At 35.3% G+C, this 13,342-nt stretch overlaps 1 protein-coding gene across 5 annotated transcripts in view; it reads left to right on the top strand.

The window, feature by feature from the left end:
- The window catches only part of ASCC3 (activating signal cointegrator 1 complex subunit 3), a 249,939-nt gene that overhangs the window by 217,257 nt on the left and 19,340 nt on the right, over positions 1–13,342 (top strand). For all 5 annotated transcript variants that reach the window (XM_085574922.1, XM_085574920.1, XM_021533823.4 and 2 more), the window contains exon 37: positions 10,923–11,147. In XM_085574922.1, coding sequence (XP_085431048.1) covers positions 10,923–11,147 — 225 coding nt within the window. The remainder of the gene's footprint in view (positions 1–10,922; positions 11,148–13,342) is intronic.

The raw sequence follows: 13,342 nt of genomic DNA, 5'->3' as shown, positions 1-13,342 counted from the left end.
TCTCTGATTTGAATAGAAACTTCAGGATAAGGATTGGTTTGGCTGAAACGGTTAAATCATACAAGATTGATATCCAGCATATATTGTTCCTTTAGCATAGTAGTTAAAGAAAAAAAAAGAACATAAGAGGATTACTGATCAGTCATTAATGAAGTATCTGACACTTGTATTTTCCTATTTGCATTTAGATTCTTTCTTTGTCTCATTTTCTTTTTATTTTTGTTCCTGATGGGGGCCTGTCTAGCTTCAGAAATTTAATTTTACTTTAAATGTTGATGTTATGTATTATCAGAGATTAACTTTTAAGAAATCAACCTCTCCTCTTTAGAAATTTTAAGAAATAGGCCTCTCCTATTGCCTAATATTTACAAGATGTTTTATTTCACAGCTACTTAGGTAGGCTACCTGTAATGTTAGAAGAAATTGTAGAGGGATAACTGGCTACCAAAAGGCCTTAGAATTTGAGAAAAATTGAAAGCATTTTTTAAAAATTGTATAAATATTTGGAAATTTCTTGTACAATTGGAAGATTGCTTCTAGAGAAAAAACAGTTGCTCATTTGCTTCACCTCTGCATAATAAATATGAGACAGGCATCAAGCAAAGTATTTGAATTGATGTATGGAAAAACTGTCAAAGTATGCAGTTTTATATGTACCTTTTTCTGGGGTAATGCTCAAATTCAGCTTTCCTTTATTTATAGTAGGCCATGTCCTCTTTCCATGGAAGAGTCAAATCAGACATCACCAATTTCATTGGGTTGCCCACATTCCAATTTCCACTTCCATCTCCTTTCTTTCTGTCTTCCAGTGGAAAAGAGTAGCAAGCCAGCAGAGATTACTCAGACTACTTGTTTTCAGAAAGAGAAAATATCTGAAGTCTATTCTCTCACATTATAGGGTGAGAAAACAGCTAAAATTCCTCTCACAACAGGCCTCTTAAATGTTTCTCCTGGCAGGATGTCACCATGTTTGCTTGCAAAATGGGTGCATGCATGTCTCTTAACAAAAGATTTTTAGGTACAACTGATTCATACAGTATTAGGAAATTTTATCTTAAACATATTAAGTCATTGAATGCACAGTATTTTGTAGGCTAAGGTGATTAATTCCAACTGGTTTATCATTTGCTTAAGGCAACAAGCAATAATAAACAATATGAGATGTAGATAATAGATTATTTTTTCTTTTGTATATGATTTTCTTCATATTTACTATATGCAGTCAAATAAGATGCTAATTTTTAGTACTTCTTTAGCTATAAGAATGCATGTTTGCTTTCTCTTGATTCACACAGAACAGATGGATGCTTGACTGCCTGCTAATCCACAGCTGGAATGGTTTCAGCAGTTTCCACGTTGCTGGGTTAGAGTGGCTTTTCTAGTGGACTGAGAGGGCAGCAAGAGAGGGATATCATTATTCATCAGTATCCCAGTGGGATCGCTGCCAGCAGAGATTAATTTTTTCTGTTATGCTTGTAAAACAAGCTCAGGTGGAGTCTCTAATCCTCAGGGCACGGGTGGCAGATCAAGGAAGATGCTACAAAGCTAGTTAATTTTCAGATTCTAGGGGAAACAGAAGCTCTGTTAGATGTATAAATACATGATTGCAAATTTAAGTAGCTCAAATCCAAATGGGATCTTCCTAGACATCTGGTCCTGAAAATCTCTGTTTTCTTTGTCTTTTAAAAGAAGTTCTTGAAACTTTATGCCAGAGGCAAAATATCTTCAACTCTCTTAATCATCAGTTATTATTCAATTTTTTTTTTAATAGAGATCTTACAGTGTATTTTAGATTAATGTCTTTATTTACATGTAGGCAAGATACAGTACATGTCTGTGTAGGAACACTGAGTTTACAGTGTTTTCACAAATTTGTGTTCAGTGACAATCACCAAAAAAAATTACTACTTTCCATTGAAAAAGGGTTAGATTTGCCTTAGTAGTGCCTGGTACATTCTAATTTGGTAATGGCATGTCCTCTTAAGGTCCACTGTGGTACAAGGGCATTTTTCCCTTGTTATTCTTGATATCAGACCTGTTGTCATTTGTAGCACAAATGTTGATAGAACTCAAATCAAGCATCCCAAAACACTCACAAGCTGTCTATTTGTATAATAGACTTCACATATTTTTCCTTTACTGACTTTTTTGTTTCCTTAGTAATTGCCCTTCTTTCTCACCCTTGTAATTACCAGTGTCTTCCATCTATGTATTTCCTTGTAGCTCTTGAGTTGTTTGAAACATTGGGTTAGATTTTCAGGCAATGTTAATTCACATAGTTACACTGAAATGAATGGAGATGTGCCAGTTTTTATCAGCAGGGAACTACCCTTATTGAAATTTACTTGCAACAGCTGTCATTTCCTCTTAGAGTTGTGGGGTTTTATTATTATATTAAACTATTTTCATTTAAAAGTGCTCAGAGTGAGACCAGTAGCACTGGCTTGCTGAAAAGACATTGTGCATGTAGGCACCTTCCAAGTTTCCCATATATTTCTGCCAGTTTGTATTGTTCTTCTGTTATTCTGGGCTTGAGCCTCTCTTGAACACAGCTACTACTCATTTCACCACATGATGACAGGTATTCACGCCTGTGAACTTCTTATTCCCTTTTGTCTCTGGTCACATAGTAGTCTAGATCCAGAATTTAATCCAATACAAAAATGCAGCAGTGTGCATTTGTGGCTCCCCACTAGGAGACCTGCCACAGGTCAGCAGATTTGAAATCTGGTTTTCGGCACACAGAGCTTTTACAGTTTGCCATTAACATATACAGTACGGAGGGGCCCCATTTCACATAAAGAATTAGTAGTGCTTACTCCTGTCTCCATGCGGAGTGGCATTAACTTAATGCAGAGATCTGTTAACTTCTTCCCTGGGTCTGGGCTCTGCACTGAAAGATCCCAATGGAGGATCAAAGCCAAAGATGGAAAATGACTGATCACTTTCCCAGAGAAAGCTATGTGCCAGGATTTGCTATTCCAGTTTTTATTGCTATCATCATCTCAGTCAGCACTTGGGCCAGCTGATTCAGCCAAGCTCAATTTCAAAATGCAGACAGACGTCCAAATGGATCTGAAGTAGAGTTCTCATGACAATGGGACTTTTGAATGTATACTCAGAGAGATTTTCCCAATTTCCTGGTAGCAGATTACTGAGTCCATGCACTGAAAAGCTGTTCTGTAGTAGTGCAATACAATTAGTTTTGGTACAGCCAAAACCAGTCAATTTTAAATCTTTTCTATAATATGACTTTAGATTACAGGGAAAGTAAGCTGTAGGTCACTGCCCCACCTAGGTTTTAAGATGAAAAAAATGGAGCATGATAACACATTCAAAATGTGCAGGTTTGAAGCATTCTCATGAGAAATAATCAGAGAAATCAGGCTTTTGGAGAGGCAAAAACTCTTAATATACCATTTACAGCAATAAAATGTAGTAATTCTCTCACATTATGAAAATTCACTTTATAAATGGAATTTGTACCATTCCATTTATATTTATTTGCTATGGTCAAAGTATCTTATTCTAGGTGAATAATGTGTATTCAATACCAGATATTTGCTCTTATTTTTGTCCTAATTTAGTCTTCTTCCACATTTATTTTTTCATAAGCTGTGCAAGTATTACAGAAATACTTATAAGCAATAATTTAAGTTAAAAACCTAAGAGCGAACTAAAGGCACATCTATGAAAGTTGCACAGGCTTAATACTATGAAAGTACCTATACATTCAGGGAACATGTATTTTTAGAACTGGTTTTATTAGGACTGGCCAGAAAAAGTAGGACTGAATTATGACTGTGATTATAACCTTTATGAAATAAGGAATGTGGGAGGTAGGACTTAAAATCATGAATTCACTCCTTGTTGCAATGTTTTAGTAAAGTATGTAACTTAAATAGGAAAATTTCCTGAAATAGAATAGTTCTATATTTTTTAACATTTAGTAAGAAAATTACAGTGATTGTATTATCTATTACTGTATCTTTCCCTACACTGAAACTCAGCTTCTCTAACATGCTTAGGAAGCTAGAGAAAACAAAATTTGAAATTCAACTTTCAAGTTAGTATAAAAGTCCTAAGAACTTCTTTCCCATGGCAGATCATTGTTGCTTTATAATAATCCTCCCCCTTCTGTATGCTAGCGTGCTTGCATATTCTTTTATCAACTCCATGCTGAGGCAGAGGTCTGTAATTTAACTTTGTACCTTATAAATTCCCAGATCTGCCAGACACTCTCTTCTACTGGTAGCTAATATTGCTGACCTCCTATTGCTCTGTGTGCAGTGGCAAAGGTCTTTCAGACTCCTGACCCCTGGTCATCAGGAATGTCATCAGTAGTTTGTAGTTTGGATGTTTTAAGTAAGAGGTGAACTTGTGAAATCTAAACCCTTTAGGGTGTTTTTAAGTGATCACTCAACTGTTTCATTGCCCTAGGTTGTGCTTTTTATGATGTCTGTCATTGTAAAATTTGTGGTGTTTATCATACGCAGCTATTTCAAAGCAAAAATCAAGCACTTGTCTATTTAAAGTTAAAAGTATGAGAATACAATTAATATATTGCATATTAACAATAATATATTAATTAATAATTAATTTCTCTAATCAATAACATGAGAACTAAGAATTGTAAGAACTTTTAAACTTGTATGTTCTTATATAATATGTTTGTGGGTCTTCTGGTGGAAATGGACCCATTTTAAATCATGAACAATAGTTACAAATTAATGTTTAAAAATAAAGATTTGCATAATTGCATGTTGATGGATTTTACAACTTTCTCCCTTCAGCTTCTCATGTCCAACTGGAAATTTCCAGTGTTTGCTCTGCTGAGCTTTAAATGTAGAGACAAAGCCCAGAGTAGCCCAGCCTCACTGTTTTGCTCTTACCCAGTTAATTGGGTTAATGTTATGCTTTAAATTCATACCTTTTTTTTTTTAATATACATCTATTATCTCTAAAAGTGCATTTAAGACTAATTAGATTTTAAAAATATATGTTTGTATTTGTTTTAGAAGATACTGAGCAGGTCTTTCTTTGGACAATGCTCTCTGTCATATGCATCTGTTTCCGTCCTTTTCCAGAGGGTGGAGAGTGGTATGATGGGGTGTTAAAAAAGTGACTGGAGCATCTTCCTATAAGCCAAGCTGGAGTGGAGGGTCAGGGCAGAGAGAGTCCCCAGTGAGAGTCCTGAGAGGGAACCCCCTTTGCCACAGCCAGGGACAGCTGTGTGCCCTGTGGCTCAGGGCTGGCACAGGGCTCTGCCTTTCCCCCCTGGCAGCCACCAGCCCTGGGAAGGCTCCGAGGGGAAGGAGCTGCACTGCAGGGTTGGCTCCAAGTGCTGGATGCAGTTTGATGGCACTGCCACGTACACATGCATGGGGAGATGTGGTACAGTATATAAAGACAAGGAGTTTATTTGTAAACATGGTGACTGTGATGAGTGACAGTATCATGTAGCAAATGTATTTTAATCTTGCCTGAAAAGTGTTGTTATCTTCTTTTGAACCATTTTAGCCAATTTTTAAGATCTCTACAAAACCTCAGCCTGCTTTGTGGCTTAGCAGAGCCTGCCAGCCTGCCCTGAAAATCTGGAGCATTTCTTCTGAAAAGTTTGTCTTAAAAGTTTATTTTTATATGCATAAAACAGAGTGTATGATTTTTTTTTCCCCTTTTAGTCTATAATATGAATTTTGAAAACACATGTCATGTTTGTTCTTAAACCTTATAACTAGTAACATATGGTTGTAAGTGTCTTTTAACTGGAATATTGTCATAGACCTTTTATATCTAAGAATAAAAAAAACACCCAAGCATTTGGAAGTTTAAATTATGTTCTATAAAACTGAAACCAAAATGCATACATTTAGAGGCTACCAATAAAATCCTTAAAATAGGAGTTTATAATGGAATCTCTTACAAAGATAAACTTACAAAGATAAACTTTTCAGAGCAGTAATTCTAGCAAGTGCTTCTCTGATTCTGTTTCTGAATCTACATTAGTTTTTTGTATGAGCTGAAAAAACACTTTTATGTTAGGTTTAGTTTTCGTTTTTTAGGTTTTTTTCTCTCTTTTTAAAGCACATTTCTTCACTTTTATTAGTTTTCTGAATTAGTTTTATGAAGCTTGATTGTCTTCTAGCTTCCTGTCAGGATACCTCTGTGTAAATGTAATGTCTTTCCTTATAAAACAAACTCACACTCAAAAATGTGACAATAAAATATACTATAGATAAGTTGGCTAATTTAAATACTGTTCACACTATACACTTGTGCCATTCCTTTGTCACATAATATGGTCTTTTTCTCTTGGGAAAATCATGGGCAAGGGAAGATTAGCTTGAGAGCTTTAGTTAGCCAGTTTTTTAAATTTTCCTTATGATACAGGTAACGGGACCAAATGAGATTTCTTCAGCACATGAGTGAAGATATATATGTATATATATAAAATTGGAAATAGAAATTGGAAATGTTACCTAGCTGTTCGCAAAATATCAATGCCTGTTATTTCTCAACCTTGACCATGCTTCTTTTCTCTCTCTTATATTAGGGGTAAGTAGGTACCACCTAAATGAGGACAAGTATGAGTTGCTTCAAATTTTGTATTACAACTGCTTCCTATACAGTGTGGAACAAATTGGGAAGGTTTGAATGCTGCACTAGAGTACTCTGTATCACTTTGTACAATGGATCAAAAGACAAAAATCAATTATATAATAATATTACCACTGAGCTTATATTCACCTATCCAGTTTTCCAAAGGTCAAAATATGCTGTTTTCACTTGGGAAAATAGGTTGGGTATTGACATACCATTGTACTTCCAGTAGCAGAGAACTAAAATTTGTAATGCATTATTACTATTAATTGCAGAACAGCTGTAAAAAACTACCCACATTTATTTATTGTGGCTCATTCATTCTATTAACAAATGTATTATTTTTGCAGTCCTTCAGCATGTACTTAGACTATTAGAGAAGTTTATGTAATTTGAATCAAGTTTCAGGTAAAAAGAATGAAATTACTGAACTAGCTAAAAATGATCCTTGTCTTTTTTTTATGTTAGTATTTAATTTTAGTACTAGTCTTCTGTAGTATTTTTTTTTGTTTTAAAACTTTATTTTTATAGAAAAACGTTCTAAAAATTATTTTGTCTTGTTTCTTTTGACATCAGAAACTTGAAAGAGAGCAAATTATGTTGCAAGTTTATTAAGGTTGAAAATATGATGTGAGCCAAATATACTGATTGGGTTCACAGTATCTATATAAATGAAAGGAACATAGACAGTCAATTCTAAGGCAGTTTCAATAACATTGCTAAAGAAAAGACTGCTGGTTCAACTCTGGAATGTGAGAAACTATTTTTGGTTTGGTTTAGACCCTCATTGTTACAAATTAATCAACTGGTCTTTAAAGCCTAGAACTCATTAACTTTATAAGTTTTACTGTTCCCATGACTGAACTTCACTTAAAATATTCAAGTTTGCTTTAGTAGCTCACCTTGATTCCATTTCTGCCTGTGGTCCACAAGTATCCTCTCCTGTAGACAAAGTGGCAAGATGTGCTTACTCGAGATTTAAAATATTTTAGAAGATCTAAATGTGGTATATTTATAGCTCAGCTCTCATTATAAATTAGTAATGTCAGCTGAACTTCCATTTTTTGTAGGTAGAAAGAAAATTGAGGGGAGTTTTAACCCTGTGGACTTGGCAGAGCACAGTACTCACCGTATTGGATACCTTATTTAAATTTTAGTTTGGTCTGGCTCCTCAAATGCCTGACAGTACCACAAAACTGCAAAAGATACCTTTTAACATAGTATGAGTTGTTTCCTTTTAGGGCTGTTCTAACAGTTCAAATAAAGGGTGATGGTAAGCTGCATACTTGGAGCATGATGTTGTAGACAGGACTTTAAGATGATTCTGTGGCTTCTGTTATGCAGGAAACAGAATTCAATTACCAGAATAGCCCTTTGGCCTTGTAAAATGTAACTGTCGAGATTATGCAGGTCTGTGTGTGACATTTCTCGCCGGCAGTGCAAGTTACTGTCTCCCTTACGAGCACCCTGTATTGCATGCAGGTTGAAATGTAAGTCTGAGATGACTCCTACACCCTTGAAATGATGCAGCAGTCTCTAATGCCCAAAAGGAGACATTATTGGGAAAGTCCATCACAGAAATGTAGGAGAGGGAGATGTGACCTGACTACCAAATGCACAGTTACAGAACCTGTAGCTAAAATTCCTGGTTATCTCCTGGTGTACACCAAGTTATGCTTAACTGTCTAGGTGCTTGTAAACCTGTTATTTGTGCATGGGCTCCAACAGCTCTGATTTAAGAGGAGAAAAGGGGAAAGTGAAAAATGCACAGAAGTGCTTTGTGGTTTAACTGTGAATCTTGTATTAAGTTTCTTGACTTTAAAATGAAGATTAATGATTGATATGTAGTTTGATCTGTTTCGTCACCCGTGGAAATAAGAACAGTGCTCAAATACTAAAACAATATATATTATATATTGTGTGGAATAGTTGAAGCTACAGCCTTTACAGAACAGATTGAGATTTGCAATGAAAAGGAAAACTAAAATGAAAAAATATTGGGTGAACAGCAGGGCCCATTTGAGGTGATTACAAAGGATGTTTCTTTATTCTGTCTTTTCTTATGCAACCTGAAAACAGTAGCAGGGGGTTACAAGCAGAGTTCATCACAAAGTTGTCAATCACTGTCATTTAACATTTTGCAATGGAAGATGTCTTTATTCAAGGACAGCTGGGCAAATCAGAGAAACAGATTTGTAGTTAGTAGTCTGTCCAGCCTACACTAAGCAAACAAGGACAGGGCAGACATACCGGCCTCTCACATAAAAATATAATGGACTCTGCTGACCTCAGTGCCCTCCATTCAGCTTCATTCTCAGTTGTATAAAAGCTTCACTACCCATTCTCAATTTCCTTTAATTACCTACATGATGCAGATAAGAAAATGAACCTCACTTACTTACAGTCAATGATCACAAACAGGAAATTAAGTAGGCAAGTTGTTTAAAATAAGAGGAGTGTTTTGGATGTAAATAAAACATGTGCTGGGGAAGAATTAGGGAAAATGCATTTTCAGGGGTACCAATTGGTCTGGACTGACTTGGCTGATCCTCTTTCTTTCTGCTAGTTTAAACTGCAAAGCAAAACTAAGTAAAAATCTCCTTGGTAAATATTCTTTAAAATATCTTTGAAGGAGAAGCCAGTTAAATAAAAAGAGTGAAGCAAACATGCAGCCTTCTATAGGGCTTAAAAAGATTGTGACCTTAGGTTCAGAGAATAAATGACCACAGTTTTCACAAGAGATCTAGCAGAGACATCCAGGATTAAGCAGCAGTTGTCTTTATTCAGTCTTCACTTCTAATCTGCAGTTGAGATATGAAATAAGTTAATGACATTCTGATTTTCTTTCCAAACCTTAAAGTGTCTAATGGTTACCATTCCTTTTACATTGATAACACAGTTTAGGCATAGTTTCCTTGCACCATTAAAAAAATAGAAAATTTTGTACTGTCAGTTGTCAATGAGTAAAAACCAGCTATCTAACTGCTTTAGGAATTTTCAGAAAAGGTTCTATGTCTTAGGATATTAATGAGGGGATATGGTTCTTTGTAAGTCAATTAGATAGTTCAATTAGTGTTCTAAAATTGGCAATTTTTCTTTACCTCACTCTTCACTGGTTACTGTTGTGAATATTTCATTAATATGGATTTGCAGGAAGTCTGATGAAATTGAAGACTAAAGTGCAGAATATTGAATCTATAGTTTAAGAGGAATATAAAACCCTGAACACTTTAAATTAATGGTCTCTGCTAAGCCTGTAGTTTCAAAGACATTGCCCTTCAGGCTCCCCAAATGACTTTTTATTTTATGACAAAAGAAATACTCTCTCTTAAATTACAGATGGAAAAGACGTCACATATTATAAAACTCTTACCTTACTTGCAAGTTTTATAATCCAGAAAGATAGTTCTCACTCCAAATTATATGTACACATGTACATGCACAAGAGGATTTTGTGGAGGGAAAAATTGCCAATTAAGTCACAAAACTGATTCTTTAGCCTAAATTATCATTCTTAAGATGTTTCTGTTGAACTTTTTTTTCAAAGACAGTGGATTTCCCAAGAGGAGAATTGTCATGTCTGCCTGGGATACCAAAACAGCTGTACTTGCTCGTCTCGGCCACTATGATGTTGCTGCTTATAACTACATTTAGATTCCATGTTGGTGGGCAGCTCCTTTTTGCAACAGTGAGAAAGTTCTTACACAGCTTTCAATTTGGCATGAATAGCATTAGTACCACTCTGGAACAGGGGGAATGTTTTCACCACCTGCTTAAAATTTTGCATTTTGTTTTGATTACTCATCATCAGCTTAGACACTGACTGCTCAAAATATTGAAAAACTACTTGAAAATAAGTGCATAAGAGCTCTTCTGAAGCTACTGGGTTTTGAGTACCAAAAGAAAAACTCACAACCTGAAAACTGAAAATATGAGGGTTTGACTTCTTTATAGCTAATCTTAAAATGTTTTTGTGACCCAATGAGGTAGGATACCTGTGGGTCATCTTCTACTACTGAATCCATCCAATGAATATATTTATTTCATTGCATTTATTTTCCTCTTCTCTAATGTTAGTATCAGCTATGTGGAAGGAAAAATGTTTAAAATTTGTAAGCGTGTCAATAATTGAAAATATTATATTAGTTATTATTTTCCCATATGTGATTTTAATAAATAAGTACACTTACTAAATATTTAAATGCTGCTGGTTTTGTGTTGAAATCTATCTGTAGTAAATTAAATGCATATAGTTTGAATGCCTCAGTAAGCAGTAATAGTTATTCTGAAGTTAATTACAATGATTTTTTTTTTTTTTTAAGAACGCTGATGAGTACACAGATCTGCCTGTGAGACACAATGAAGATCAGATGAACAGTGAACTGGCCAAACACCTTCCAATTGAAGTCAATCCCCATTCATTTGACAGTTCACACACGAAAACACACCTCTTGCTGCAAGCCCACTTCAGTCATGCCATGCTGCCTTGTCCAGATTATGCAACTGATACAAAGACAGTGCTGGATCAAGCAATCAGAATATGCCAGGTATTGTGATGCATTTCAGTATATAACTCTTGTTGGCTTACTGCTTATTGTTAGGAGTATTGTCGTATTTTGAATACAGAAGAATCTGAAGATTGATTGCAGTCTTGTGGAGAGCTGCTACTACACAATATTATAATGCCTTGTTTAGAGAGGAACTAGATGCCCATAATGGTTCCCACTTTACAGAACTGGAGGTAAACAAATTTAGAGTAAAAGACAGTCATGCTCTGACTGGTGGCATCTACTGCCATATAATGACCTCTGCTTTCTTTGCAACAGCTTTTTATCTCTGTATTGTGGAATGTTGTATGAGAATCATTCTGGCATGGATGTGGTCCCTGCAGATCATTATGCTGATACCAAAGAACCTGGGTACTTCTACTTTTCTAGAACTATAATCACTCCCAAACACAAATCTAATGTGTTTTGAAATCTGATTTGGAGCAAAGTATGGGGGCTTTCACAATGCTCCTCTACCTAGTGTAAAAATACATCTTCTATGTCCAATTGATTACAGAGTCAAAGAGCACGTTTTTAAATGCAGATTTTAAACTCACCCTGGAGACTTGTGAGTTTTTACAGTTGTACTGCAGTTGCAGCCCACAGAAACTAAACCGACCATGGAGAGTACTGGTAACAAGCAATCACATGCACATCTGCCACCTCAAAAAAATTTTAAATCATCAATTGGAGTTTGGGATAGAGTGCTACCATATCTGAAAATCTCAGTTACAGTTACAGCAGGAAAGGTGAGCTCCAGCTGTCACAGGAAACAACTGACCCTCTGAGTCTACTAGGAAGAATTCTTCTCTTTAGTAGAACTGCACAAGGACTCATTCACAGGTTCTTGAAGATCAGGCAGCCTTCAACAAACTACTCTTTTTTTGTTTCTGAGTTCAGTATCTGTAAAATAGAGCCAGTACTTTCTTCCTACAGTTTTTGTTTTCTCAAATTTTAATATCCTCAGTGATCTGTTTGTCAACTATCAAACAGAAGCTTTGCTCTTATTTGAAGCCTGTTGGTGATACAGTAACTGCAAACATCATTGTCTTAAGCCTGGCAGTTTGTAAAATTGCTCAATAAGAAACTATTAATCAGTGCTCTAGACAGAGAAAATACTGTGTGCAATTCAGTTCAGCAATTGGGGTAAGGCTCAACCTTACGCTAATAAAAACAAGCTTAAAATACTATGATCAAATTAAGCAAAACTGAAATTAGGGAATGTAAGAAGCAAATAAGACCACAGATGTTACTGCTACACAGTCCTAATCTTGGTAACCAGCAGTGCTTGGATGCTAGTCTATTTCAAATATTTCAAATCAATAAAATCATGGTGCTGAAAGTGTAGAAACAGCTATGCCACATATTCAGTTATTAACAGAGAAAAGCATCACTTGCTCAGGTGAGAAAATTCAACTTTGTTTCAAAGAAATCACATATTTAAAATCCATTTAGATGTTTGTGCAGTAAACATTAGGGAGTTTATTACATATTTGGGGCAAATTTAAATTAAATACTATTTTTAGTAATTATTTTGTTGTTTTACTAAGAAATGTATTTTCTTAATCCTGCTGCTGCATCATATGTATTTCAGAGACAATAATAATTTAGAAAAACAATTTCTAAAATATTCAACAGTTCCTTTAAACTGAAGTTCAGAAAAATGCCATTCCATATTTTGCCTTGGCACTCCAACCTTCAGTTAACTACTATATTGTGTTATATATACAGTCATCTTAAAAAAAAATAAACTTTAAAAAGAAAAAAGAAAAACATGCAAGCACTTTTGTATTTTAAAGTTGGCACATGGTTTACATCTCTCGGGAGATTATTGGTTCCATCTTATTAGTCACGCTTTCCAAAGGGAGGTTAAAGTTCCCAGAATCTAAGCAATAGACAGGGTTACACTTTCAATACTGGTTGTTACCTTTTTCCTTAGCACTGACCTGCTGATGAACTCTGGGTCAGCAGAGGTAGAAAAAAAGATGTTAGTTATGAGAAAAGGAAGTGAAGCATGGAAGGATGCACTGATGAACAGAGTCAGTGGATGTTGTGCTCTGTATGTGTGAGCACACACTCGCACATCATCAAACATTCAAAACAGCAGTGAGGAGGGAATTGGTTTTTGAGTTGTACTGAATTTATTTACTTACAAATTATTTTAGTGTTGACATGGTATAGCTAACCTTCAAACT

This window comes from Lonchura striata, chromosome 3 (genome assembly GCF_050655825.1).
Source record: "Lonchura striata isolate lonStrDom1 chromosome 3, ASM5065582v1, whole genome shotgun sequence".
Classification (NCBI taxonomy): Eukaryota; Metazoa; Chordata; class Aves; order Passeriformes; family Estrildidae; genus Lonchura; species Lonchura striata.
Note: the sequence above shows the minus strand (reverse complement) of the source record. Positions and strands in the feature narration are given on the sequence as shown.